This window comes from Neomonachus schauinslandi, chromosome 16 (assembly GCF_002201575.2).
Source record: "Neomonachus schauinslandi chromosome 16, ASM220157v2, whole genome shotgun sequence".
Lineage (NCBI taxonomy): Eukaryota > Metazoa > Chordata > Mammalia > Carnivora > Phocidae > Neomonachus > Neomonachus schauinslandi.
Genome location: NC_058418.1, coordinates 8,055,038 through 8,082,379, shown reverse-complemented (window position 1 = coordinate 8,082,379; position 27,342 = coordinate 8,055,038). Strand labels below are relative to the sequence as shown.

The 27,342-nt window shown below is 56.7% G+C and overlaps 1 protein-coding gene across 1 annotated transcript in view; it reads left to right on the top strand.

Moving 5' to 3' along the window:
• Positions 1 to 20,121, top strand: part of BICRA (BRD4 interacting chromatin remodeling complex associated protein) — a 47,050-nt gene extending 26,929 nt beyond the window's left edge. The window contains exons 6-15 of the mRNA XM_044921980.1: positions 1,333 to 3,294; positions 3,865 to 4,041; positions 13,838 to 14,470; positions 14,649 to 14,829; positions 15,137 to 15,246; positions 16,215 to 16,276; positions 17,487 to 17,635; positions 17,831 to 17,925; positions 18,148 to 18,250; positions 18,972 to 20,121. Of these exons, the coding sequence (XP_044777915.1) occupies positions 1,333 to 3,294; positions 3,865 to 4,041; positions 13,838 to 14,470; positions 14,649 to 14,829; positions 15,137 to 15,246; positions 16,215 to 16,276; positions 17,487 to 17,635; positions 17,831 to 17,925; positions 18,148 to 18,250; positions 18,972 to 20,068 (4,569 nt within the window). The 3' untranslated portion in view covers positions 20,069 to 20,121. The remainder of the gene's footprint in view (positions 1 to 1,332; positions 3,295 to 3,864; positions 4,042 to 13,837; positions 14,471 to 14,648; positions 14,830 to 15,136; positions 15,247 to 16,214; positions 16,277 to 17,486; positions 17,636 to 17,830; positions 17,926 to 18,147; positions 18,251 to 18,971) is intronic.
• The last annotated feature ends 7,221 nt before the right edge of the window (positions 20,122 to 27,342 follow it).

Here is a 27,342-nt window from a genome sequence, read left to right as displayed (position 1 = left end):
CTTCTGCTGCTTCTCCCTTCCTCTCCCCAACCCCCCCCCCCCCCCTCTCTCCCCCTTCCCCCCTCCTCCTCCTCCTCATCTCTTCTCCCCCCTCCCTCCTGGTCATCATAACTATGATTCGCTGAACACTTACTATATGCTGCCAAGCCCCTTTCAGTCACTTTTATTTAATGCCCACACCAAGTATAATAATATATTCTGAATAATTCATCTTTCATAGTATAAATATCTATGAAGTCCCTGGTCAGGTTCTAAGCCTCCCATATGTGAGGTCAGCAAAAGTCACGACCGTCCTAGGAGGCGGGTTTGGTTGTGGCCATTTAGCGGTTAAGAACTCAGAACTGCCTGGTTCTGGGTTGGGGGCCGAGCAGGGGACCCCTCCTCCAAGCACTCCCCTCTCTCCGTCTGGGAAAGGAGGATGGGGGGCCGTGCCCGTGTCACTGAGCTTGTTACCGACAACAACAATATGGACGGCATAATGATAACGTTAGGTGATGTTTCTCACACGTGCTAAGGTGCCGGGTACCACGGTAAGCCCTCCGTGTGGTTGAACTCCGGACCTTTTAAACTCCCAAGTTTTGATCTATTATCTGGTCAAATATCAGTGGGGATTACGTGCTCTGAGCATAATTATTGCTCGTGTGGTATTTGCTCAAATGATCACACGTATATCGATTTTGTTCGTCCTGGATCGCAATCCGGGACAGCGTGGGATGCAACGTGGGAAGACGTGTCAGACTCAGCGCCGCCTGCACAAAATCAGGTTCAGGGCGGTAGCTGCTCCTGTCTTTAACATGACCGTGGTCTCTTATCCAAAACCTTTGAGGCCAGGCGCGTTTCAGATTTTGGAATTTTCCAGAAGATGGGAGGGTGATGCAGAATGTCACATAGCATGCTCATGTACCTTTCCGTGGACAAGAAGAGTCCCGTTACGTGGACAAATCATGGCCTTCCCCGAGCGCGCCATGTCACTTTTGGTTAGGTTTTGCTACCGAAAGAGTTGTGAAGACATTTGCCATTTTCAGGGCCCTTTCGAGCTTTGGAATTGCAGATTAAGTATTATGGGCTTTTATGGCTCTTTAAAGGATGGTCTTTATTCCATTCTACTGACGTGTACAGACGGTACAGACGGGGAAATAGGCCAGACTGAGCAAGCCCCAGGTTGTACGGCTAAGCGGAGCTGGGATTTGAACCTAGGTCCGGCCACTTCCAGATGGAATATTCTCTCTGCCCCTTCTGCTCTGGCACCAAGGGTCCCTTTGTTTTAGCCGCGCCCTGAGCCAGCCCCTTGCTAACCTCTGCTCTTCCCTTCCCACCTTACCCGGCCTCCAGCTCCATGTGCAAGAAGCTTCTGGCAACCACTTGAGCCCAGAGCCCACGCAGCCGGCCCCCAGCGTGGACCTCGACTTCCTGGAGGATGCGATCCTGGGCTCGCCTGCCGCGGGGGGCGGCGGTGGGGGTGGCGGAGGCGCCGACCAGCCCTGCGACATCCTCCAGCAGAGCCTCCAAGAGGCCAACATCACTGAGCAGACACTTGAGGCCGAGGCCGAGCTGGACCTGGGCCCCTTCCAGCTGCCCACCCTACAGCCTGCGGATGGTGGAGCAGGCCCGGCGGGTGCCGGAGGGGCTGCTGCCGTGGCCGCTGGGCCCCAGGCCCTGTTCCCAGGCGGCACCGACCTGCTGGGGCTGCAGGCCCCGCCCACTGTGCTGACCCACCAGGCCCTGGTGCCGCCCCAGGACGTGGTCAACAAAGCCCTGAGCGTCCAGCCCTTCCTGCAGCCTGTGGGCCTGGGCAATGTGACCCTGCAGCCTATCCCAGGCCTCCAGGGCCTGCCCAACGGCAGCCCTGGGGGCGCCACGGCGGCCACGCTCGGCCTGGCACCCATCCAGGTGGTGGGCCAGCCCGTCATGGCACTCAACCCGCCCACCTCCCAGCTCCTTGCCAAGCAGGTGCCCGTCAGCGGCTATCTGGCCTCTGCGGCCGGCCCCTCAGAGCCGGTGACCTTGGCGTCCGCCGGCGTCTCACCCCAGGGGGCTGGCCTGGTCATTCAGAAGAACCTCCCCACCGCCGTGGCCACCACGCTCAACGGGAACTCGGTGTTTGGAGGGGCGGGCGCGGCCACGGCAGCGGCCAGCGGGGCGCCCTCGGGGCCACCGCTGGCGGTGGCCCCCGGCCTCGGCACGTCACCGCTGGTCCCGGCGCCCAACGTGATCCTGCATCGCACGCCCACACCCATCCAGCCCAAGCCTGCCGGCGTGCTGCCCCCCAAGCTCTACCAGCTGACACCCAAGCCGTTCGCCCCGGCGGGCACCACACTCACCATCCAGGGCGAGGCGGGGGGCCTCCCGCAGCCGACCAAGGCCCCCCAGAACCTGACTTTCATGGCAGCGGGCAAGGCCGGCCAGAACGTGGTGCTGTCGGGCTTCCCCGCACCTGCCCTGCAGGCGAATGTCTTCAAGCAGCCTCCTGCCACCACGACCGGGGCTGCCCCGCCCCAGCCCCCCGGGGCCCTGAGCAAGCCCATGAGCGTCCACCTCTTGAATCAAGGCAGCAGCATCGTCATCCCCGCCCAGCACATGCTGCCGGGCCAGAACCAGTTCCTGCTGCCGGGCACGCCTGCCGTCCAGCTCCCCCAGACGCTCTCGGCCCTGCCCACCAACGTCGGCGGGCAGATCCTGGCGGCCGCGGCCCCCCACGCGGGTGGACAGCTCATCGCAAACCCCATCCTCACCAACCAGAACCTGGCGGGTCCGCTGAGCCTGGGCCCCGTGCTGGCCCCCCACTCCGGGGCCCACAGCGCAGCCCACATCCTCTCGGCCGCCCCCATCCAGGTGGGCCAACCGGCACTCTTCCAGATGCCCGTGTCCCTGGCCGCGGGCAGCCTGCCCACGCAGAGCCAGCCGGCACCCACCGGCCCCGCTGCCACGACTGTTCTCCAGGGGGTCACTCTGCCCCCCAGCGCTGTGGCCATGCTCAACACCCCCGATGGGCTGGTGCAGCCGGCCACGCCTGCCGCCACGGGGGAGGCCACGCCTGTCCTCACGGTGCAGACGGCCCCCCAGGCTCCACCGGCGGTCAGCACCCCGCTGCCTTTGGGCCTTCAGCAGCCGCCGGCCCAGCAGCAGCCCCCGCAGGCCCCTACTGCTCAGGCCGCCGCCCCGCCTCAGGCCACCACCCCCCAGCCCAGCCCATGCCTGGCGTCCAGCCCCGAGAAGATCGTCCTGGGACAGCCGCCCTCTGCTGCCACCACGGCCATCCTCACTCAGGACTCCCTGCAGATGTTCCTGCCCCAGGTAACTGGGGCTGGGCAGGCGGGGACGTGGGGGGGACGGAGGGGGTGGCCAGGGCAGGGGGTATGCTGCGGAGAGGGGCCAGGAGCTGGAGCTGAAACTGTGTGCGGTGGAGGCAGCGACTGGGGAGGGTCTGGTGCGCTAGGGAGAGCATCTCAGAGGTGGCACCCCAGCTCCCAGGGCGTGCGTCCCCCCTCGGTGACAGGGACTGACAGACAAGGAGGCGGCCCGACTGGCTGACAGACTGACCGTCCATCCTCCTGCTGGAGGGCGTGAGAATCGCAGAGAGAGTGGGCAAGACATGGACGGACAGACAGGGTGGGAGGCTGCGGGCGAGGCGGAGCTGGAAGATCGGCAGGGCCCCGGGCGGCCCGACCTGGGGTTGTGGCCTCCCTGGTGCCTGGACCCTGGGGCTCCCGGCCGCCCTGGCCTCTGCGCCCAGCCTCTCAGTGCCCCTCTGCCCGGTTCCCACCACCCCCTTCTCCGAAGCCTCGGGGAGGCCAGGGTCTCGGGGTGGGGAGGCTGCAGGTCCGCGGGGTGGCCTTCTGACCCTGTGCGGGCTGCCCATTTCAGGAGAGGAGCCAGCAGCCCCTCTCCGCAGACGGCCCCCACCTCTCCGTGCCCGCCTCGGTCATAGTCAGCGCCCCGCCTCCCGCCCAAGACCCAGCCCCGAGCACCCCCATCGCCAAAGGAGCTGGCCTCGGCCCTCAGGCCCCCGACAGCCAGGCTTCCCCAGCACCGGCCCCCCAGGTAGATGAACCCCAGCAGCCTCTGTCCTAGCTCAGACCGAGCCTTGCCCCTGCGACTCCTCCTCCTGCTCCCTCCTCCCCTGCTCTGGCTGCCCTGCCTGCCTCTCTGTCTTGCTGGCTTGGGAAAGGTGCTCCTTCGCTCCCCAGAGAGTTCCCGAGGGTCTTCTGACAGTCATGGACTCCCCCTGCAACCCTGGGGGAGCCCACACTCTAGGCAGAGGTGCACACAGCAGGCAGGTCTTTCCTGGAGTTCTCATTTTCATATCTGGATAAGCAGTACATTCAGAGGGTTCATATCTCCAAAGCTACCAAAGGTCTCGCTGAAAAGCCCCTTCTCCTGAACCACAGCCCCCTGCTTTCCCGAGGGCGGTTTCTTGCAGCCTTTCCCACGCATGGACAAGGAGAATGGCACCTGGATTCTTTCCCTCCCGTGGTTGCAAACACGGTAGCGCACTCGGCAGTTTCGCACCTTTGATCACTGAAAGATCCATCTTGGAGACGGTACTTCATTCTTCCATAGGACTGCACGGTACTCTGGCTGTGTGGATGCGTTGTTCTTTATCTCCCCGGTCCTTGTTGTCAGGCAGTCAGGTCACTTCTGATCTTTTCGCTGCGATGAGCGAAGCTGCAAAGGATGACTGTACATATGTCATTACGTAGGGTCAGTTCTCAAAGAGGAAAGTGCTGGGTCCGTCAGAGGCCATTTGCACTTGCGGTGTTGACAGATGCTGCCAGATTGCCCTCTGTGGAGTATCAGTTGGTTTGCCCTTGATCATCAGTCTGTTGCTTGTACCTGTTCTTCTGCAACCTCAGCAGCGTATTGAACTTAGCCAATCTGGTCAGGTGAAAAGTGGCTCCTTGTTTTGTTTTAATTTGCATTTCTTTTACTGTGAATGAGGTGGGGCAAGTTTTCATAGATTGAGAGCTGTTTGTGTTTTCTCTGGAATTGTCGGCCCGTACCCCTTGCCAAATTTAAAATTGGGGTTACTGGTCCTTTTCTTGTTGATTTGTAGAAACTCTTTGCATATTAGGAAAATTAGCCTTTGTCTCCTATGAGTCGTAAGCACATGAGAGTTTAGAGAGCGCCCCCTTTTATGGTGGAGGGGGGATGTTGCACTCATTCAGAAAGGACTGATGGATGGGTAGAGGAGGTCGGTAAGAGGAGGAGGAGGGAATGACATTCAGCAAGGTCAGGGTGACAGAAAGCAGCGTGGGCTTTGGCCTTAAACAGCCATGATTTCACTCTCAGGTTCTGCTACTTGCCGTATGACCTTAAGCGACCAGTTTCTTCTTTCCTTAAACAGATTATTCGGGGAAGAAGGGCACTTAGTACGTGCCTGGCCTTGTGCTGCCCTGAGCAATTCCCCGTAACTGCTGAACCTTGATTACCTCATCTGGAAAGTGGGAATAATAGTTTCTTAAAGGCCTATTAGGAGTAAGTGAGTTAACATAAGCCCTCAAGAAATATTTGTTATTATCATTATTATGGTTGTGGGGTAGAACAGGATCAGGTCCGGAATCACAGTCTAGAGGGACTCGGGGCCAAGATGGCCTTAAGCCATCTCTCCCCCAGGAGGAGAAAGAAGCAGAGGAGGGGGAGGGACAAGAGGCCAGGAGCTGCCTGGCCTTTGAACAACTCAAGCTGGAAGCAGCATCTCTAGAGTGGGTTAGATGCTGCTGGCCTAGGTCCCTCCAGCAAGCGGCCTCTCCTCCCCGAGCCTCCCACGGTCAGCTGTACCAGGGGGTTTGTAGAATTGGATAAATCAGTGGAGGAAATCATTTATTGATGAAACCAAGCACACGCACAGGAGCCCGCCCTGTGCTCACTCTGTGCTGAGTACGCCACAGTGCAGTCAAAGGGAGAGAATGTTCTCAAAGGAGATGTGGGTCAGCTGCAGGGAAACAGCCCGAAAGATGAAAGCATTGAAGGGATCAGTGTCCCCATGAGGAAACAGGGGAGGAACCCACTCTAGGGAGAGTAGGCAGGAACCACGTCAGGGAGGGGGATGTATTTAAGCCAAGGCCTGAAGGAAGAGAAGGGGGGTGGGGAGGGCAACAGCATGTGCAAAGGCCCTGAGGCAAGGACAAGCTTGGGATATCAAGGAATGGAAAATAGGCCGAGGGGAGTGGAGGGAGGTCGGGTCAGAGAGGTTGGCAGTGCCTCGTGGGCCAGTGAGTTTGGACCTGGCCAAACCACTGGAGCGCTTTCAGCTGGGCCGTGGCATGGGCTGATTATATGATTTTCAGTGATCCCTCTGGCTTCCATTGGAAAATGGTGTGGTGGGCAACAAGAATGAAGTCCAGAGATCCTCATGGGACAAGATGACAGGGCTTCAAAGACCAGGGTGGTCACAGCGATGACGAGGGACGTTGGAGGATTCAGGGCATAATCTGGAGCTTGCCTCGGGGATTAGAGGCATGAGGAAGAGGGCATTATGGTAAAAAAGTCATGAATGGTAACATTTCTGTTATTTCTAAGTGCTGTTCAGAATCATTTACAAGCATCATCTCGTTGAAACCTCCCATCAGGTAGGTGATAGATATTCTCCCCATTTTACAGATGAGGAAACAGAGGCACAGAGATTAAGTGGCTTGCCTAAGGTTACCTAGCTGGTAGGGCCTGGATTCGATCCTGAATGGTCAGTGGCCGGAACACCTGAGGTCTCGAGAAAGCCAGACCTGAGCGTGAATCCCAGCTCTGCTTAGCATCAAATGCTCTGAGACATGGTTTATGGGAAATGGTGGCTCTGCACAGAACGGGCATTCAGTGAGCAGGTACCTGTCATCAGCAACTGTGGATGGCCTTTGAGAAGAAAGGTCAGCTGTGCACGTGAGCTGATTCCCAGTCACCCGCACGCAGGCCAACGCGGGGCCAGACACATCGTTGGCCACATGCAGCTTCTGCGCCCACGACAGTGCACGACGGGAGTTCTTGATGAATGTTTGTTGGGTGAGCAAGTGGATGGAGAGGTGGGGGTGGGTGGATGGACAGGGGGATGATGGATGGACAGGTGGACAAGTGGGTGAGTGGATAGACCGAAGAATACAGACACACAGAAATACCAGCAGTGTGACAACTTGTGCACGTGTGCGTGCGTGCGCGTAAGAGCCGCTCCCAGACCGGAGGTGGGTCATTGCTTCAGCCCACGTTCCCCAGGCACCTGCTTCGTGCCCAGCCCCAGCCGTGCCCTCTCAGGGCTCACCCTCCAGGGGTGGATTTTGTCATCAATATCCCGACTCTCGAAATTGTCCCTTGATGGGACCCTGACTGTCTTTTCAGAGAGGGAACACTGACCATCCTGCTCAGGAAGCTCAAGGCTTGCTGTGTGTTGCTTATGGTAGGCTTAAAACACACACACACACTTAAAACACACACACTTAAAACACACACACACACTTAAAACACACACACACACTTTGTCGTGATTCAAAGAGCGTTACCCAGACGTGGTTTTAAAAATTCGGTTTAAAAGGAAAAAAGGGCATACAGTGAAAGCGAGTCTTCCTTTCTGTGGAATTTCTGGCCCTTTCCCCATAGACTCCCACCCCTGTCGATTTCTCTGTGGAGCCCCACTGTGTCCTCATGGCGCAGGCACTAGGGACACTTGGGATCGGGTCATTTTCCATTGTGGGGGGCTGTCCTGAGCATGGTGGCACGCTGAGCAGCATCCCTAAGCCTCCAACCATTTGTTGCTGGCAATACCCCTTCTCCAGGTGGGACAACCATGGCGATCGCCAGAGATGGCCAGGTGTTGCCTGGGGGACGGAATCACCTGGGTGGGGAACAGCCGTCCTGTGCGCATGACAGGCCTCCCTCATTGTCTGAGCTCGGAGCCAGCTAGACGTGACAGCCTGCGTGTGCACATGCGGGCGCGCACTCTCCCTTCTTACACACAGAAGCACACCGTCCCGTTCTTGTGTACCTTGCTTTGCTCGTTCAGCCAGATCTCTTGGACCGCTGACTTGCATGAGAATCCCATTGTACATCACCCCCTGGGATGCACATAAGTGTGTGTGTGTGTGTGTATGCATATCACCGAAACAGCTTTCACAGGATAATACGCTATTTTTTATTTAGTTTCCTCTGTTCTTTTTCTTTTTTTTTTTTTTTAAGATTTTATTTATTTGAGAGAGAGTGAGAGAGAGAGCGCACGAGCAGGTGAGGGGCAGAGGGAGAAGCAGACTCCCCGCTGAGCAGGGAGCCCCATGTGGGACTCGATGTCGGGACTCCAGGATCATGACTTGAGCTGAAGGCAGACGCCTAACGACCGAGCCACCCAGGTGCCCCTCCTCTGTTCTTTTTAAATGCTAGTCACGACCTCCTAAAGTGACTGGAACCATTACTAACAGGCACTAGGTGTGATTTGAAACCCACCATCCGAGGTAGTCGTTAGGCACGGGGGCTCCGGAATCCCAACTCTGCACTTACAGGCTCGGTGACCTTAGCCAAGTCACTTGCCTCTGTGTGCCTCAGTTCCCTTCCCTGTAAAATGAGGGTGAGCATAACAGCGTCTAGGTCACAGGGTTGTTGTGAGGAATAAATAAGCTAATATATGTTAAGATGCTTGAATGAGGTCAGGCGCGTTGAAAGGAAGCCAGGCCAACACTCTATAAAGGGCCAATGGGAAACATTTTAGGCTTTGTGCAGAAGCCGCCCTAGACCATATACGTAAATGAGTGAGCGTGCACGTGTTCCAATAAAACTTTATTTATGGACACTGAAATTTGAATTTCATATCATTGTCACCAATCACAATATCTTTGGTTTCTTTTCCATCATTTTTAAAAAAGATTTACTTATTTATTTTAGAGGGAGAGTGTGCACATGGTGGGGAGGGGCAGAGGGAGAGAGAATTTCAGGCAGACTCCCTGCTGAACATGGAGCCCAACCCGGGGCTCGATCTCACAACCCTGAGATCATGACCTGAGCTGAAATCAAGGGTCGGATGCTTAACCGACTGAGCCTCCCAGGCGCCCCTCTCTTCCACCATTTAAAATTGTAAAACCCGGGGCACCCGGGTGGCTCAGTCGTTAAGCGTCTGCCTTCGGCTCGGGTCAGAGCCCCGCATCGGGCTCCCTGCTCTGCGGGAAGCCCGCTTCTCCCTCTCCCACTCCCCCTGCTTGTGTTCCCTCTCTCACTGTGTCTCTCTCTGTCAAATAAATAAATAAAATATTTTTAAAAATTTGTAAAACCCGTTTTCAGCCTGTGGGCCATACAAAATGATAGGCCAAGCGGGCCAGGCCGGCCGGAGTTGGCCTGTGGGCTGCAATTTGCTGCCGTCTGTTTTTCATTATACAGACACACCGTGAGTTATTTACTTGGTTCCCTATTCGAGAGAGCACTTAAGGTGGTTTCCCGTGTATGTCAACAAATAACACTCCTCTGAATATTCTGGTGCCCAGGCTTTGCACTTTTGTGTGGGTAAATTTCTAGAAATAGAACTGCTGGATCAGAGGGCGGATGCGCTTCCCAAACATTTTATGGAAAGCGCTAACGCAGTTGCGCCTCCATGGGGTTTTTGCCTGTGAAGGCTTCTTCCGGCGGCTTCATCAGCCCCAGATCAGCAACCACTGTGCTCCCAGCCAGGCTGCAGGGTATCACCCCTCTGTGCTTGCTCTCGTTCTGTGTGAATTTGAGCACATCTTTCCAGCTATATCTTAAGATTTTATTTATTTGAGAGAGAGAGAGAGCATGAACAGGGGGAGGAGCAGAGGGAGAAGCAGACCCCCTGCCGAGCAGGGAGCCCGATGCGGGGCTCGATCCCGGGACTCCAGGATCATGACCTGAGCCGAAGGCAGTCGCTTAACCAACTGAGCCACCCAGGTGTCCCTGAGGTTTTCTTTTAGCCTAATTTTTCCCCACCCATTTAAAGCATTTTTAATTTTTACAATTAGGTATTAATGTTCACATGACTCAGTCATCAAAAAGCATTTTTTTTTTTTTTTGAGAGAGAGACAGCATGAGCAGGAGGAGAGGCAGGGGGAGAGAGAGAGAGAATCTTAAGCAGGGTTCATGCTCAGCACGGAGCCCAGCACGGGACTTGATCTCACGACCCTAAAATCATGACCTGAGCCAAAATCGAGAGTTGGACACTTCATGGACTAGCCACCCAGGTGCTCCAAAAAGCATTTTTTTTAAAGTGAGGGGATTGGTTAAGCATCTGCCTTCGGCTCAGATTATGATCTCAGGGTCCTGGGATCGATCCCCGAGTTGGGCTCCCTGCTCAGCCGGGAGCCTGCTTCTCCCTCTCCCTCTCCCTCTCCATGCTACTCCACCTGCTTGTGCTCTCTGTCTCTATCTCTCTGTCAAATAAATAAATAAAATCTTTAAAAAATAATAAAATAAAAAAGGGGGGAGTGTCCCAAACCCATGCCTACATTCCCAGCCCACCTGCCCCTCCAGATAACCACAGTACTTAGCTCTCGTATATCCTTCCAGTTCTTTACACATGTACAGCTTAGCATAAATGTGGATTTACGTTTCTCTCCCATTTCTGTCTGCCCAGAAGGCAGCACATTATATGCTTGCTTTGGTAGCATGTGGAGAGTTTCCGTGATCCCTTGTTAGAGTTGTGAAGTATTCCTCCATGGGGACGGACTGTCATTCCTCTCCTCTGTAAATGCTGGGTAGATGCACACGAGCCCAGTCCAGCTTTGTCCCTCCCCGCACAGCTGTAGTAAACAACTTGTCGACCTGTCATTTCCCACACATGCACGTGCATCTGTCAGGTCATTTCCCGGAAGCCTGTTTTCTGGATCAAAGCGAATGTGTACTTATAATTTGCACAGCTGCTGCTGGATTGCATTGTCCTGGAGTTTTAGCAGATTGTGCCAGTAACCCTCAGAGGCCGTAGAAGAGAGTGTTTTTATGAGATATGGCTTGTTCCTAATGCGATGAGTGAAAAAGGTTCCACAGGGTGCTTTGGATGGGCATTACTCTTAGCACAAATGAGGTGGAGCCTCTCTTGAACTATATAAGCCTTTGTGTTTCCTTCTCTGTGCACTGTCTGATCATATACTTGGCCCCTTTTTCTCACCGGTTGTTATTCTTAGTGATTTCTGGAGGCTGTTTATATTTGATGGAAATGAGCTTTGACTGCACTGTGAATTGCAGCTGTTTCCCCCAGTGTATCATTTGGGTTTTTTTGACGTGATTAGGGGAGGGGGGGTGTGTTTGTCTGTATTTTTAATGAGTACAAGATTAACTTTTTCAATTTTTCTTTTTTAAACGCTTAAAAAGAATTTAGATAGCAACGTTATAGGAATAGTACAGAGAACTCATGGGAGTTCTTTACTCTTTACCCGCGTATATTAGTTATCTGTTGCCGTTAACAAATGACGCCCCCCAGACTTAGCAGCTTTAAACCACGAGCATTCACTTCTCACACGTAGCTTGTAAGGATCAGGAGTCCGGAAGCACTGTGGCTGGAAGGTGCTGCCTCGTAACCTCTCAGGAGGTTATAGTCAGCCAGGGCTGCGGTCATCGGAAAGCTCGACTGGGCTGGAGAATATGCCTCAGCCCCTCCCTACACAGGCTTCTCCAAGGGCAGCTTATAACATGCTCCAAAGGTGGCTTCCCCCAGAGGAAATGATCCACGAAAGGAGAGTCCCGGGATGGAAGGCGCAGCCCTTTCTGTAACTGAAGCTTGGAAGTAGCGTCGGATCACTTCTGCCAAATCTGTTGGTCCCAGAGACTAACCCTGGGCACCATGTGGGAGAAGACCGAATAGTGAGGAGGTGGGGATTGGCAGGGGGACCAGGGGACGGGGGGAGGGCGCCTTGGAAGCTGGCTACTGCCCAGATTTTCCCACCGTAAACGTCTGGCTACATTCGCTTTATTCTCCGTTCTCTTGATATGTATACATTTTTATTCGGAATTGTTGGAGAGTAAATTGCAGACGTTCTGCTTCTTTACTCCTTAACGTCTCAGCCTTTGAGAACAAGGACATTCTCCTACTTGGCCACGGTGGAGGCATCAGATTCAGCCCATTTAGCGCTGAGACAGTACTGTTACCCACTGTCCATAACCTAGGGTCGCTGGTCGTCCTGCCATCATGTCATGCGTTACTCTCCTGATTACACTTAGCTTTCGGGCGCCTTTCTTTCTCCGCACCAGCCCCGCGCACACACCTCCCAGGGCTTCATGAGGTGGCCAGCTGTCTTCCCTACCCTTACCAAAACCTGTTGTTTTCCTCTGTTCTCTATTCTAAATGCTCCCACAATGGGGGAGCCCTGTGAGCCAGTGCCTGAATGGTTCCTCACTGATTGCTCAAGGGCGGATTGCCAGGTCAAAGGGCGTGCGACTCTTTCGAAGTCTGCAGACCAGAGTGCTGTCCGGGTGACACCCTCAGAGCCGCTTCCGAGAGCCAAGGGCCTCGCCGATCTCTTCCTAGAGGTGGCTAGCCTTTGGGGATGTGTGTGGATGGATTGGTGCGGGGGGCTTTGTTTTGAGTTGCCAGAAGTTATTCAGGGTCAGCCTCGGACGGGGTGTTGGAGAAGGGTCCAGGGCGTTCGATGCTTCAAGCAAGTCGTAATCTCAAAATCACGAGTCGGTCCACTTTGGGGGCTCACGGTGAAGAGCCCCAGCTTTGGAGCGTGGCAGCTTTGGTGGCCTTGGGTCACCCCCCCCCCCCCGGGCCCTCTGAGCCTGAGTCATCCTCGGACAACTTGGAGGTCACGGGGGAGGGGGATGGGGGAGGTGGGGAGGCAGGGAGACTCAGGACCAGCCGTTTTGGCTCCCTGGCCTCAGTTTCTCCTCTGTCACCGGGGTGTGGATTCGGTGACAGCAGAGGGGTGCCAGCCCAGTGTCGGGGACTCAGCTGGTACCCCCTGGGGAGACAGTGGCTGCCGAGGTTAGGACTCTGGGGGAGGACAGTGCGGAGGTGCTGTGTCCCGGCTGTGTTTTCGGCAAGGTTGCGGTTATCACAGACCAGTGCCCGGATGTCATGTGCGAGTCTGATAACACACAAGCTCACATACCTGCACGCTCACCCAGGACCCAGGGAGGCCTGCAGCCGCGGCCACGTAGGCACACGGAGGCAGAGGTCACGGACACTTAGAGGCACCCGGCCCCGCCCCTCAGGTGTCATCCTGGCCCCCACTCTCTGCCCCCCTCAGCCCCTCCCAGCCCCCCCTGCCCCGTGCCTTCCACAGCCAGCAGCCCCGTGCTCTGCAGCTGCTCCACCCGTGCTGGCGTCTGTCCTCCCGGGGTGGGGGGCTGGACAGTCGGGCCCCGCGGGGCTGGCAGCTGGGATGCTGCCCCCCACCCCCCAGCCGGCCGCCTCCTTCCCCTCCGCTGCTGTGCTCGCGCTCCCTGGCCCCCCGCCTCCCCGCTGGACAGCTGGTGTGGTGCCCCCTGCCGCCGCCACTGCTTTCTCCGCTGCTGCCCCCAAACCCTGCAGAGCTCACCTTCATCTGGGGGGGGGGGGAACGGGGAGGGGGCGAGAGCAGAGGGAAAGGTCTGGAGATGAGGCGGGGGCAGGTGCAGGGTGAGGTGGAGGACCGGTGGAGGGATGAGGAAGGGAGAGGTGCAGGGGTGGGGTGGGAAGAGGTGGAGGGGTGAGGTAGGGACAGGTGCAGGGGTGGGGTTGGGGGCAGAGGTAGACAGGTGAAGTGGGGAGTTCAGAAACGCGAGGTGGGAAGGATAGGCATGGCGGAGTCCTTTCTCTCAAGACAGGGGTGGCTAGGAAGGAGGGTTTCTGGTGGGCGTGGCTGGGGTCCCCAGTGTCCTGGGGCAATGGGAGCCAAGGTTGGTTCTGACCCCCACCCCCTCGCCTCTACCTCCCTCCCCTGCCCAGATCCCGGCAGCGGCTCCGCTGAAGGGCCCAGGCCCCTCCTCGTCCCCGTCACTACCTCACCAGGCCCCTCTGGGAGACAGCCCCCACCTGCCCTCGCCACATCCCACCAGGCCTCCCTCCCGCCCCCCCCCCCGCCCCCACTCCCGCCCTCCCTCCCAGCCCCAGAGCTTGTCCCGCCCACCCTCAGAGCCCCCCCTGCTCCAGTTCGCCCCGCCCCAGGCACCCCCCACTCTGCCTGGCATCTTTGTCATCCAGAACCAGCTGGGAGTCCCCCCACCTGCCAGCACCCCGGCCCCCGCTGCCCCAGGCCCACCCCAGCCCCCCCTGCGGCCCCCATCCCAACCCCCAGAGGGGCCGCTGCCCCCAGCCCCCCACCTCCCTCCCGCCTCCACATCCTCTGTCGTGGCCTCCACGGATACAGCCACCAGGCTGCCAGCCCCTACGCCCCCCGACTTCCAGCTCCAGTTCCCGCCCGGCCAGGGGCCCCACAAGTCCCCCACGCCCCCTCCGGCCCTCCACCTGGTCCCTGAGCCCGCAGCGCCCCCCCCACCGCCTCCTCGGACCTTCCAGATGGTGACCACCCCCTTCCCGGCGCTGCCCCAGCCGAAGGCTCTTCTCGAGAGATTTCACCAGGTAATCGGAGGCAGGGACCGGCCCCACCACCCACTCTGCAAGCCTTGCCCTCCCCGTCCAGTCTGATGGGGAGTCCCTCCCATGCTCCAGCTTTCTCTTCATCCCCAGCCCTGGCGCCTGGCTGCCGCCACTCCTAGTGTGTGCCCCCTACCCCTCAACCACCTGTCCCCCTCCTCAGGTGCCGTCCGGAATCATTCTCCAGAACAAGGCCGGGGGGGCCCCCGCCGCCCCGCAGACCTCCGCCAGCCTGGGGCCCCTCGCCAGCCCCACTGCCTCTGTGCTGGTCAGCGGGCAGGCCCCATCCGGGACCCCCACCGCCCCCAGCCATCCCCCCGCCCCGGCACCCATGGCCACCGCAGGTAGGGGAGAGGTAGCCCACGCAGGAGAAGTGGGGGGCCTGAAGGTGGGTGGGCAGGGGGAGGGGGACGGGCTGGGCAGAGCTGTGGGGGTGTGAGCCCCAGGGGTCCCCCAGACCTCACAGGACAGGGAAGGTGGAGGAGATAGGACTGTCTCCCCAGATCTGCGGGGGCACTCGATTCAGGGCTGGCGGGGCTGCCGAGGCCAAAGGACCAGAGGAGAGCGGGGCGCAGGCTTGGGGGTCACGTTGTGGAGGGGCCTTTGTGCCAGTGACCCCTGAGCCCTGTCTGCCCCCACCCCCACCCTCAGGCCTCCCTCCTCTGCTTCCTGCCGAGAGCAAAGCTTTTGCCAGCACCCTCCCGACCCTGAGTGTGGCCAAGGCCACTGCGGCTGGGCCAGGGAAGTCCTCCGGGCTGCAGGTAAGAGGCCTCCCGTCGGGGGGGGCACTAGGGCCAGAGCAATGTTACCAGGGAGCCGGGAAAGGGGCTGGCAGGGCGGAGGAGGCCGACAGGCCGTCACAGAGCAGTCTGGGCGGTGGGTCCAACACCAGGACAGCCCAGGTGGGCGCATGCCAGAGAATGAGACAGATGGAGACCCACAGACACCAAGACACAGGGTGACGATAGGAGCGGTGGCTTGCGGGCATCCCTGAGGCCATCATTGGGGGTGGGAGCAGGGAGAGTTCGAGGCTCGAGGAGGAGGGACGTGGGGAGACCATTGGATGAGGGAGGCAAGAGAAAGGAGGTGGTGAGACCCTAGACAGAGCTGGGGGCGGATGGGAAGGCTGGGGTGTCTCACGATGGGGGGCCCGGAATGGAGGGGACAGGACGGAGACTGAGGGGAATGGGGGAGACTGAGGCAGAGACCCTCTGTGGGGAAAGGGAGGGGAGGCAGGAAGACAAGAACACAGCAGGTGGAGGGACCAGGATGCCGGCCTCCAAGGCTAGCAGCCTAGAGGGAAGTCAGGGTGGAGAGGTTTGAGGCATAATGGGCGGAGCCGGGGCAGAAAGAGAGAACCCTGGCAGCCAGGTGGGCCAGACCCGGGACCATCAGCAGAGGCCAAGGCCATCAGATGAGCAGGGAGGGAGCCTGCAGGAGCCTGCCTGGTGTCCAGACCAAGAGTCAGGTGGAGGCCGATACCCACGCCGTGGGAGAAGGGGCCGGCGGGGAGCCAGGCAAGGCCCAGCCCAGGTCTTGTCGGCAGGTTCATGTGCTGGGCAGCACATCCGCAGCTGGGGCCAGGATCCCACCCCGGGAGGGAGGGGGGCCCGGTGGGGAGACATGGGCCGGCTCTCCTCTTTGTCACGGGCGGGGTCGAAAGGGGGTCAGGGCGCCAAGGGAAGGCCCCTCGGCGGCGCGGCCTCTCACTCACCTCTCTGCCCTGCAGTATGAAAGTAAGATGAGCAGTCTGAAGAAACCCCCCGCGCTTCAGCCCAGCAAAGAAGCCTGGTGAGTTGCAACACTGCGCACCCCCCCCGCCACCCGCCTTCCTGGAAGCTTGGGAGCAGGGTGTGGGGACCACCTTTCAGAAGTGGGGTTGCGCGGGCCCCACCTCTTGTTAGCTGTGTGGTTTGGGGCAATATAATTTCCCTCAAAGACCTTTAGTTTCCCTTCTAGAGAGCGGGGTGGTTATAGTAGTGATGAGAGGGTGACAGGTGAGCATCCCTTGTGACTGTGGTAAGACGGGTGGGTGTTTGGGCAGATGGATATGGATGGGAGTTCGGGTAGGTGCATGGACGAATGTGGGTCTGCATGGGCGTTTGGTTGGATAAACGGGTATTTGGATAGATGGATTGATGGGTGTTTGGCTGGATGGCTGGATGGAGAGGGTCTGGGGTGGGTGCCTGCAGGATGGAAGGGTGTTTGGGTGAACGAATGGGGATCTGGATGGATGTTTGGATGGATGGGGTCTGGGTGGGCAGTGGGTAAATGTTGGATGCTTGCCTGCATTCTCTCTCTTCTGCTCTCCTTCTACTGTGTTTATGAAATACTCACTCAGTGCCCAGTCCCGTGCTGGATTCTGAAAACAAGACAGGGTTCCGGCCCCCATGGTGTGGTGGGGGTGCTGGTCTTCAGCTCAGGGTAGAGATGAACATGTCTGGGGAGAGAGAGACAGTCACACAATGAAGAGACATAACTCACTGCCACACGATGTGGTAGAAAACAGCCCAGGAGAGAACTGGATGGTACCACCCAACGGACCAGCCTCCCTCGCTCCCCAACTTCCCGAGGTTGCTGTTGGGCCTGAGGCAGAGTAAGGACGTGCTGACCCCAGGTGGCAGGAGACAGGATAGCACGAGGGGGATGAGGTTCAAGCCCTGGCATCTGGCTCCCAGCTCTGCCTCTTGCCCACGCTGTATGTGCTTTGGGTGGAGGAACATCACTCCGCCGGGCCTCAGTTCCCCCATCTGTAGAGCGGGGATAATGATAGCACCTGGTCCCTTGCGTTGTCGCCAGAGTCCGTGAGACAGAACAAGCGCGTCCGGCCCACGTTAGCGCCATTTCCCTGCTGTCTGTGTTGGGGCCTGGGGGCTCAGGGTCGGGGTCTGGTTTCTCCCGGCCTCACCACCAGCTGTGTGTGTGTGTGTTTGTGTGTCTGTGTATTTGTGTGTCTGTGTGTGTATGTGTGTGTGTGGTCTCTCCCCACCCCACCCCCCAGTTTCCTGGAACATTTGCACAAACATCAGGGCTCCGTCCTGCACCCTGACTACAAGACAGCCTTCCCCTCCTTCGAGGATGCCCTGCATCGCCTCCTGCCCTACCACGTCTACCAGGGTGCCCTCCCCTCCCCCAACGACTACCACAAAGGTGAGCCCCCCACTCCGTCCCCCTGCTCCCCCGGGACTCTCCCTCCCTGGTCCCTAGTGTGGGGAGGGGGGTGGAAAGAGACCACACACACACGCAGGGGCAGACACCCCTCTGCGTCCGCTTGACTGAGGCTCAGGACAAGCAAGCCCCGCTCCCTGGCGTCTGTGCCCCTGGACCTTTTCTCTTCCTCCACAGTGGACGAGGAGTTTGAGACGGTCTCCACGCAGCTGCTGAAACGCACCCAGGCCATGCTCAATAAATACCGCCTCCTGCTTCTGGAGGAGTCCCGGGTAGGGTGCTGGCACCTTCCTCCCTGGGAGGCCCCGCCCATTCCCCTTGCCCACTTTGGGCCCGTTGGGGTGGGGGGCCTTCTCCTTGAAGCCTCGGGAGGAAGGGAGGCTGGTAGTCAGATCCCAAGACCGTTTGGAACCCGTTCCCATCCTTCCGGGTTGCCCACGTGCCCTCCCCCGCCTGGCTCCTTCCCTGGCCCATCCTCTCTTCCTCCCCCTCAGAGGGTGAGCCCCTCCGCGGAGATGGTGATGATCGACCGAATGTTCATTCAGGAGGAGAAGACCACCCTTGCCTTGGACAAACAGTTGGCCAAGGAGAAGCCTGGTGAGAGGGGAGGGGAGGGGAGGGAGAGAGGTCCCCAGCTCCTGCCCCTGCAGTGGAATTCAACCTGGGGGCAGGAAGATGGGGTGCACGGCCTGACCTTTCTCCACCCCACCTTCCTGCAGTGGCGGGGCCTACCCTGACCTCCGGGCTCTGGAACTGGAGAGAACTGAGTTTGTTCTCCTCCATCCCTGTGTGTCCATTCCACTCCATTCTGGCTGGGACATCCCACCACCCCCAGGGGGACAGAAAAGCAGGGAGCAGAGCCAGGACTGGGGTGGTTGCAAAATTTATTTATTTATTTATTTTTATTTATTTTTTTTAAAGATTTTATTTATTTATTCACGAGAGACAGAGAGAGAGAGAGACAGAGGCAGAGGGAGAAGCAGGCTCCCCGCAGAGCAGGGAGCCCGATGCGGGATTCGATCCCAGGACCCTGGGATCATGACCTGAGCTGAAGGCAAACGCTTAACCGACTGAGCCACCCAGGCGTCCCGGGGTGGTTGCAAAATTTAAGGGCCATTCTCTGGCGTCAGATCCTGCTTGCACATTAGGGGGTTTGGGGATTGCTGAAAAGAGTGGTACCCAGCAGTGCGTCCTGAGGGTCTGATGAGTCAAGGGTTTGGCCCCCAGGCCTGGCAGATTGTCGATGCCCATCGCATGCGGGCTCCTCTTAGCTCCTCACAGGCGTCTCATGCTTTCCCTGCCGCCCCCCCTTTTGCAGATGAGTATGTGTCTTCCTCGCGCTCTCTTGGCCTCCCCATCGCTGCCTCTTCCGAGGGACACCGGCTCCCTGGTCACGGCCCAGCACCATCCTCAGTGTCCGGGGCCCCCACCCAGCCCCCTCTGCACCTGCCAACCAAGCTGGTGATTCGGCACGGTGGGGCGGGGGGCTCCCCTTCGGTGACCTGGGCTCGGGCGTCCTCCTCCCTGTCCTCCTCCTCCTCCTCCTCCTCAGCCGCCTCCTCCCTGGACGCCGATGAGGACGGCCCCATGCCCTCCCGCAACCGCCCTCCCATCAAGACCTACGAGGCCCGTAGCCGCATCGGCCTCAAGCTCAAGATCAAGCAGGAAGCTGGGCTCAGCAAGGTTGTCCACAACACCGCCCTGGACCCTGTGCACCAGCCCCCGCCCCCTGCCGCCCTCAAGGCAGCAGAGCCCCCGCCCCGGCCCCCGCCGCCACCGCCACCCCCGGCCCCGGGCCAGATGAACGGCACCGTGGACCACCCGCCGCCCGCCGCCACTGACCGCAAGCCCACGGCCCTGGCCCCCCACTGCCCCCGGCTGCCCCTGCGGAAGACATACCGCGAGAACGTGGAGGCCCTGGGCGGCGGGGCCGGGGAGGGGGCGGGCAGCGGCAGAGCCCGGGGCAGCAGTCCGGCGCCACTGCCCACCAAAGTGGACGAGGCCACGAGCGGGCTCATCCGCGAGCTGGCCGCGGTGGAGGACGAGCTGTACCAGCGCGTGCTGAAGGGGGCCCCCCCGGAGCCCGCGGCCAGCGCCGGGCAGGGCAGCGGCAGCAGGGACCCCGGCTGGGAGGCGCCCCCCGCCAAGCGGCGCAAGTCCGAGTCGCCCGACGTGGACCAGGCCAGCTTCTCCAGCGACAGCCCGCAGGACGACACGCTCACGGAACACCTCCAGAGCGCCATCGACAGCATCCTGAACCTCCAGCAGGCCCCGGGGCGGACACCTGCACCCCCGTACCCCCACGCCGCCCCAACGGCCGTCCCGCCTGCCTCCCCGTCGCCCCTGCACAGGCCAGAGGCCTACCCGCCCTCCAGTCACAACGGTGGCCTCGGCGCCAGGACGTTGAACAGATAACACCGGCCTGGTCTTCGCTTCCCTGGCCAACGTCCTGCGTACGCGGGGACGCCGGCGGGGGGGCCGGGGGGGTAGGGGGTGGGATAGGGCAGCGCGGCAGCCGGGCACGCCTGACCTCAGCCTCCTGGGGGACACGAGCCGGGGATCCCCTGACCGGTTTTTCTTGCCTAAGTTATTTGAGTCACAAAGGCCTCCTCCCCCACTTCCTGCTTCAGCCGGGTTGTTGGGTGGGGGTTGTGGGTTGAGGGGAGGGGGCTGTAATGTAAAATGTCCCCCTGCCAAAGGTGGGGGTGATCCCGGTGTGTCATTTCCTATTTCTTCCCGCTTCCTGCCACACTCTGCCCCTCCGTGGGGGAGGGGAGGGGGGGACACGTGTGTGTTTGCCCGGGATGGAGGTACCCTGGTCGTACCCACTGCTCACGCGTGTCCCGGTACTGGGCTTGTCCGTGTGGCCTCACAGATCCACACGCGTTGAGGGCGCTCAAAGCCGCGAGGGTCCTTTGCGAGCCTCGCTCAGCCTCTCCCTACCGCCCCCCACAGGCTGTAAAAGGAAACGCAGGGAAGGGCGGGCGTCAGCCAGCGTCCCGGACCCCCACCTCGGAGGGCTGTGCCCGCGGGCACCTGTGTCCCATCCATGTGTGTGCGTCCAGCTCCGCGTCCCGTGTCCCTGTGTGTGTGCTCGAGTGAGCAAGAGAGAGAGATTTCGAACCCTCCCGCCCCTCGACTGAAATCCGAGCACCTCCAAAACAGGAAACCCGGGTCTTCCTCCCCACCCCTCCATCCCTCCCCAGCCAGTCTTCCCTCTGTTCTTCCTGCCGCCAGCCACCCGCGCCAGATTTTGAAATCTCGGAGACAAAACTAGTACTGTAAGATAAATTTTTTTGTACTGTATTTATTGTGTATAACGATTTTTTTAAAGGAGAATTCTGTACATTTAGAACTCTTGTAAATTAAAAACTGATCCTTTTTTTAAAACTGTACTGACTCCGTCTCGGCCCCATTGCTTTTGGGTCCTTGGGAGGGGGGTGTTGTTTGAAGTCTGGGGGTTGGGTCCAGACCTGGGTGGGGGAAGGGATTGTGAGGGTTCATTGCACATATTATTTGTTGAATACCTATTAGGGGTGCCAGGCCCTGTTCTGGGCACAGGGGTGCAGCTGAACATGGCAGGCAGAAGTCTCGACCCCTGGGGGGGCTTCGAAGGACAAATTTGGGGCACCTGTGTGGCGCAGTCGGTTAAGCCACCGACTCTTGGTTTCAGCTTGGGTCGTGATATCAAGCCCCACGTCGGACTCTGCTCAGCGGGGAGTCTTGAGATTCTCTCCCTCTCCCCTTCCTGCTCATGCACCTGCTCTCTCTCTCTCTCTCTCTCCAAAGTAAATAAATAAATCTTAGAAAAAGAAGAACAGAGATTTATTCTTTCCCGTTCTGGAGGCTGGACAGCCCACAACAAGGCACCAGCAGCGCCATGCTCCCCCTAGAAACTCTGCAGGGGGATCCTTCCTTGACTTTCCACTTTCCGGGTGTTCCTGGTCCTGTGGCTACATCCTTTTTCGGCATTGGTGTCTCCTCTTAAAAGGAGACCATATTGGATAATAGCCTACCCTACTCCAGTATGATCTCAATCTTCACTTGCTTACATCTGCCAAGATCCTCTTTCCAAATAAGATCACATTCACAGGTGCAGGGGGTTAGGACATCTGCGTATCTCCTCGGGCGGGGGTAGGGGGTGGGTAGAGGAATGGACAAGGCTCTAGTCCCAAACTAGGACGCCTTTGTGTGAACTAGAAAGCAGTGCCCCTTTCTTCCAGGCACTGAGTTTTGAAGGGCAGAGTGTGAGCTGGATTCCAGCCTCCTCTCACCCATTCAGTGAGTGCTTTGTGCAGTGAACAACCTGTGTAACTGCACATTAAGGCGTCCGGGATCGGGTGGGAAGGGGAGACTTCTTTGAGGAGGTGACATTTGAGCAGAGACCTACATGAAATGAGGGAGGGAGCCACAGGGAGTTCTTGGGGGGAGAAGCATCTGAGGCAAGAGCATGTCTGGAGTGTTGCGGGACAGCAAGGAGGCCCATGCGGCTGGAAGCTGGGGGGTGGGAGGGGGACGGAGGGAATGAGAGGTGAAGTCAGAGAGAACAAAGCTGGCCTGTGGTGTAGGACATGGTGATGATTTTGCTGAGCTATGGCGGAACCACCGCGAAGGTTCTAAGCCGAGGGCTTAGCTGACTTGGGTTTCCTGAGCGCCCTCTGGCGGCCGCGTGGGGAACGGATGGGGCGAGTGCGGACCCGGAGCCCAGCCCAAGAGGCCACTGCTAAGGTCCAGGTGCCCGGTGACGCGGCAGGACCAGGGTGATGTTCCAGTTTCTCTGCAGGCCCTAGGGGTGTTTGTGGCGGGGAAGCTGGTATGTGGGGCCACGGAGAGAGAGACGGTCCCCCTTCCTAGCTGTATATCTACTTCCCCACGTGCAAAACGCAGTTCTTAACATCCTTGGATCCCCGAGAGCTCCGGGGAGACCCCACGTGGCTGCGCCAAAAAGTTTGCCGGTGATTTCCGCGGGCTTCTGGAAGGCCGCGGAAGGTTCTGGACATATTATTTGTTGAATACCTATTGGTTCTGGAAGGTTGACTGCATGCAGCCCCAGCAGAGAATCAGCGATGACTAACTATGGAACACTTACCATGGGCACTGTTTCAAGCCCTTCACCCAGGATGTTTTATTTGATCCTCACAGAAGCCCCGGTATGGGGATTGATAGCCCCATCTTGCGGATGAAGAAACTGAGGTCCCGCGGCAGTCAGTGGCAGGCTGGGCTGCACCCCAGGCGGTCTGGCTGCAAGCCCACGATCTTGGCCTCTGCACACCCAGCTTCCAGGGAAGTGGGGGGCGCGGTGGGCAACAGCAAGGCCTTTCCCAGAGGGCAGTGCAGGAGCCAGAGGGCGCCCCCCCTGCTGGGGAGGAGACCAAAACTGGGGACCAAACTTCATAGACCCTTGCTCCCAGAACCTAGAACCAGCTTGGTGGGTGCGTGTGGCGTCTCCTCTTCCATAGCTGAGGCATCTGGGGAAAAAAGAGTCGCCTGGGCACAGAGCAGGATTGGAACCCTAGACTGACCGCGGCCGAAGTTCATCCCTAACTTCTGGCTGGCCACCTGCTCCATCTGTTTTGTTTGTTTGTTTGTTTGTTTCCTTCTTTAATTGTGATAAAATATACATAACATAAAACTGACCGCTTTAACCATTTCTGAGTACACTGCTCAGTGACGTTCAGTACCTTCCTTCACATTGTGCAAACAACACCACCGGCTCTCCTCTGAACTTGAAGATCTAACCCCTTACACGCTGACTCCCGCTCCTCAAGCCCAGCCCACCACCTTCTGTCGGGATGGATCCCACTGCTCTCAGCACCTCCAGAGTGGGATCATACAGTATCTGTTCTCTTGTGACGGGCTTTTTTCACTTGGCATGACGTCTCCAAGGTTCATTCATGTTGTAGAATGTGCCAGAATTTCTCCACCCGGTTTTGACAACTGGGGAGGGAGAGAGGTAGGGGGGAAATATATATATATATATATATATATATATTTTTTTTTTTTTTTTGGTGAGTTTGTGCCGTGGGGAGAGGGCTCCCAAGACTGTAAGGGCACTGGGAGACTTGTCACACGGAGACTTCCCAATTCAAAGATCAGCGACACAGCAAGACAAGACAGTAGCCCCAGTAACTGAAAGCTCAAAGCATGTTTAATGAGGCAGCGTCATCCAGGGCGCCTGGGAGCCTCAGTCGGTTAAGCGTCTGCCTTTGGCTCAGGTCATGATCTCAGGGTCCTGGGATTGAGCCCCGAGTTGGACTCCCTGATCAGTGGGGAGTCTGTTTCTCCCTCTCCCTCTGCCCCTCCTCCCTGCTCAATCTCTCTCTCTCTCAAATAAATAAATAAAATCTTATTAATAAAAATAAAATGAGGCAGGGCAGGATGACAAGGGGACCAATTATACTGAAATCCAGCTATCGGTGTATTTAAAGCCCCCCCACGAATCTGTGACACGGTAATAAGGGCTCTTGTATTAAGACACTAATTAGAAAGAGCTAGCGGTGGGTCTAATCAGTGGTGAGTAAACAATCACTGGAAATCCCCAAAACAACCACGATGCGGTGAAAACAACCACATTCCCCTCCGTGGCAATAATACAGTTCCCACTGATGTCACTGTGCTTGTTGTTCACGGTTGACAGAAACCGTGAAATCTCAGCAAGCGATCCAGATGTCATGTTTCTCTCCATGTCCAAGTTCACGGACCCTCCCAAATCTCATCTGAGCACGACGCAGTGGGCTGAGCAGTCCCGGGGTCGCCTCCGAGGGGGAAGGAGATGCCCCATGTCAAGGTTTGAGAAGAGCACCTGGCTCCTAGCTGTAATAACGTTAGTCGCCACTAAGCCCCAGGCCTGTTATTAAATATATATCATATATACCGTTATACATTGTATGTGATCATGTATTATAATTATATAATTATGTATAAAATGTATTATATCCATACACCTCTTTATAGAATACAGTTGACTCTTTTTATTTTTTATTTATTTATTTTTTTAAGATTTTATTTATTTATTTGACAGATAGACACAGCGAGAGAGGGAACACAAGCAGGGGGAGTGGGAAAGGGAGAAGCAGGCCTCCCGCAGACTGGGGAGCCCTATGCGGGGCTCAATCCCAGGACTCTGGGATCATGACTTGAGCTGAGGGCAGATGCTCAACGACTGAGCCACCCAGGCGCCCCGACTCTTTTTATTTTTTTTAAAGATTTTATTTATTTATTTGACAGAAAGAGAGACAGCGAGAGAGGGAACACAAGCAGGGGGAGTGGGAGAGGGAGAAGCAGGCTTCCTGCTCAGGACCCTGGGATCATGACCTGAGCCGAAGGCAAATGCTTAATGACTGAGCCACCCAGGCACCCCATAGAATACAGTTGACTCTTGAAGAACATGGGGGTTATGGGTGCCGACCCCCCCAGTCGAAAATCCACGTATAACTCTTGACTCTCCCCAAATTTACCGACTAGCCTACTGTGGACCAGAAGCCTTACCGATAACATAAATAGTCGATTAACACATATTTTGTATGTTATATGTATTCTTACAATAAAGTAGCCAGAGAAAAAATGTTAAGAAAATCTTAAGAGGGGCGCCTGACTGGCTCAGTCAGTACAGCATGAGACTCTTGATCTCAGGTCGTGAGCTCGAGCCCCACATTGGGTGGAGAGATTACTTAAATAAATAAATAAATAAAATGTTTCTAAAAAAAAGTTGCAGTCCTTCGATTGTTAGCCACTCAAATCCTTTGTTAGTTAGGGTCACACTAGCAGCTGTAATAAATACTCAAAATATGTAATACTCAAGCCTAAGAAAAGCTTATTTCTAAAAAAAATAAAATCATGAGAAAAACTACATTTACAATAGTGTACTGCATTTCTCAAACAAAATCGACTTATATGTGGACCCATGAACGAATATTGTTCAAGGGTCAACTGTATCTGTCTATCTGTCTGTCTATCGATCGATCTATTCAGCTTTATTGAGATATTTCAGAAGCCATTCGCCCATTTAAAGTGCACAATTCAATGGTTTTGGTGTATTTGCAGGGGTGTGCAAACATCACCGCAATCAGTTTTAGAACATTTTCACCACCCCCATTATGTACATTTTTTAAAAAGATTTATTCATTTATTTATTTGACAGAGAGAGAGCACAAGCAGGGGCGAGTGGCAGAGGGAGAGGAGAAGCAGAGTCCCCACTGAGCAGAGACCCCTTCCCCCCCGCCCCCGACGCTGGGCTTGATCCCAGGACCCTGGGATCATGACCTGAGCCACAAAGGCAGATGCTTAACCAACTGAGCCACCCGGGTGCCCCCCCCCCCATTATGTACATTATTGAATTCAGCCAATTAAATATTTAACTGAATGCCTGCTGGCTGGGCCCTGTTCTAGGCACTGGGGTGACAACAGCAAACAAAACAGACCCAAGCCCCTGCCCACGAGGAGCTGACATTCCTGCAGGGAAAGATTAAAAATAAGTCACACTGAAAATAAATACATGAAAATAAAATTGCAAAAAGAAGTAAAAATAAGGAACATCTCTCTTCTGGCTGATAGCGCTAAGTGCTAGGAAGGAAAAGGAAGTAGGAACCAGGGTGGTGGGGGGTTGGGGGGAGTCAGGGTAGGACTTACAGAGGAGGTACCATCTGAACAAAGACCCAAAGGAAGTGGTCCTTTGTAGTAAGACAGATGGGGAAACTGAGGCTCAGAGAGACTGAATCGCTTGCCTGAGGTTCTCTTGCGAGCAAGTAGCGGGGCTGGGATTTGACTTGAGGCTTTGTATGCTCTGACTCCCATGCTGAGAGAAAAAAACCCAGTTCCAGACCTGGATTATATGACCCGATGTTTTTTAAGCACCAGTTAGGGGCCAGGTGCAGGGCTAAGCCCTGAACAATCCCTCTGTGCTTTTTTATTTCACTTCTCTGGGACTCATTTATCTCATCTGTAAAATGGGGATAACGATAGCCACTTCTCAGGGACATTCTAAGAACTCAATGAGCTAATACTCTTAGCTAATAAGCCTGCACATAAGGAGGCGCTCAATAATCGTGAAAGATTAACTCAACAAATATTTACTGAGTCCTTTTGGTGTGTCCAGCACGGTGCTAGCCTGGGGACACGACAGGAAACCACCCAGTTGTAAATCCCTGTCCTCAGAGGGCTTGTGTTCTTGCTAGGGAGACAGTCACTTAAGCAGAGAAATGTAGAATAATCAGAACTGTGGAGAAAAATAAAGCAGTGATAATGGATAGATGGTGGGGGCAGCCTTATATAAGGAGATCAGGGAGGGCTTCTCTGAGGAGGTGACGTTTGAGCAGGCATGAATGAGGAGAGTGAGTGAGCTGTTCGGATCCCTGCGGGGAAAGTGGTTTAGGTGAAGGGAACAGCAAGTGCAAAGGCCCTGAGGTTGGAGGGCTGTTGGTGTCCTTGAGGAACAGCAAAGAAGCCAGGGTGGCTGGAGCAGAGTGAGCCAGGGGGAGAGGAAGGGAGGTGAGGGCAAAGGGAACGGGCAGATCCGCGTAGGGCCTTGTGGGCCCCATTGAGGGCTTTGGCTTTTACTTTGAGTTCTCTAGAGAGGAGCCAGGATGGGTTGTGAGAAGAGGAATTTCATGAACTCAGGTAAGTTTTTAAATTATTATTATTGTTGTTGCTGCTGCTGTTGTTGTTAGTAGCAGTATTAATATTAGCACTCC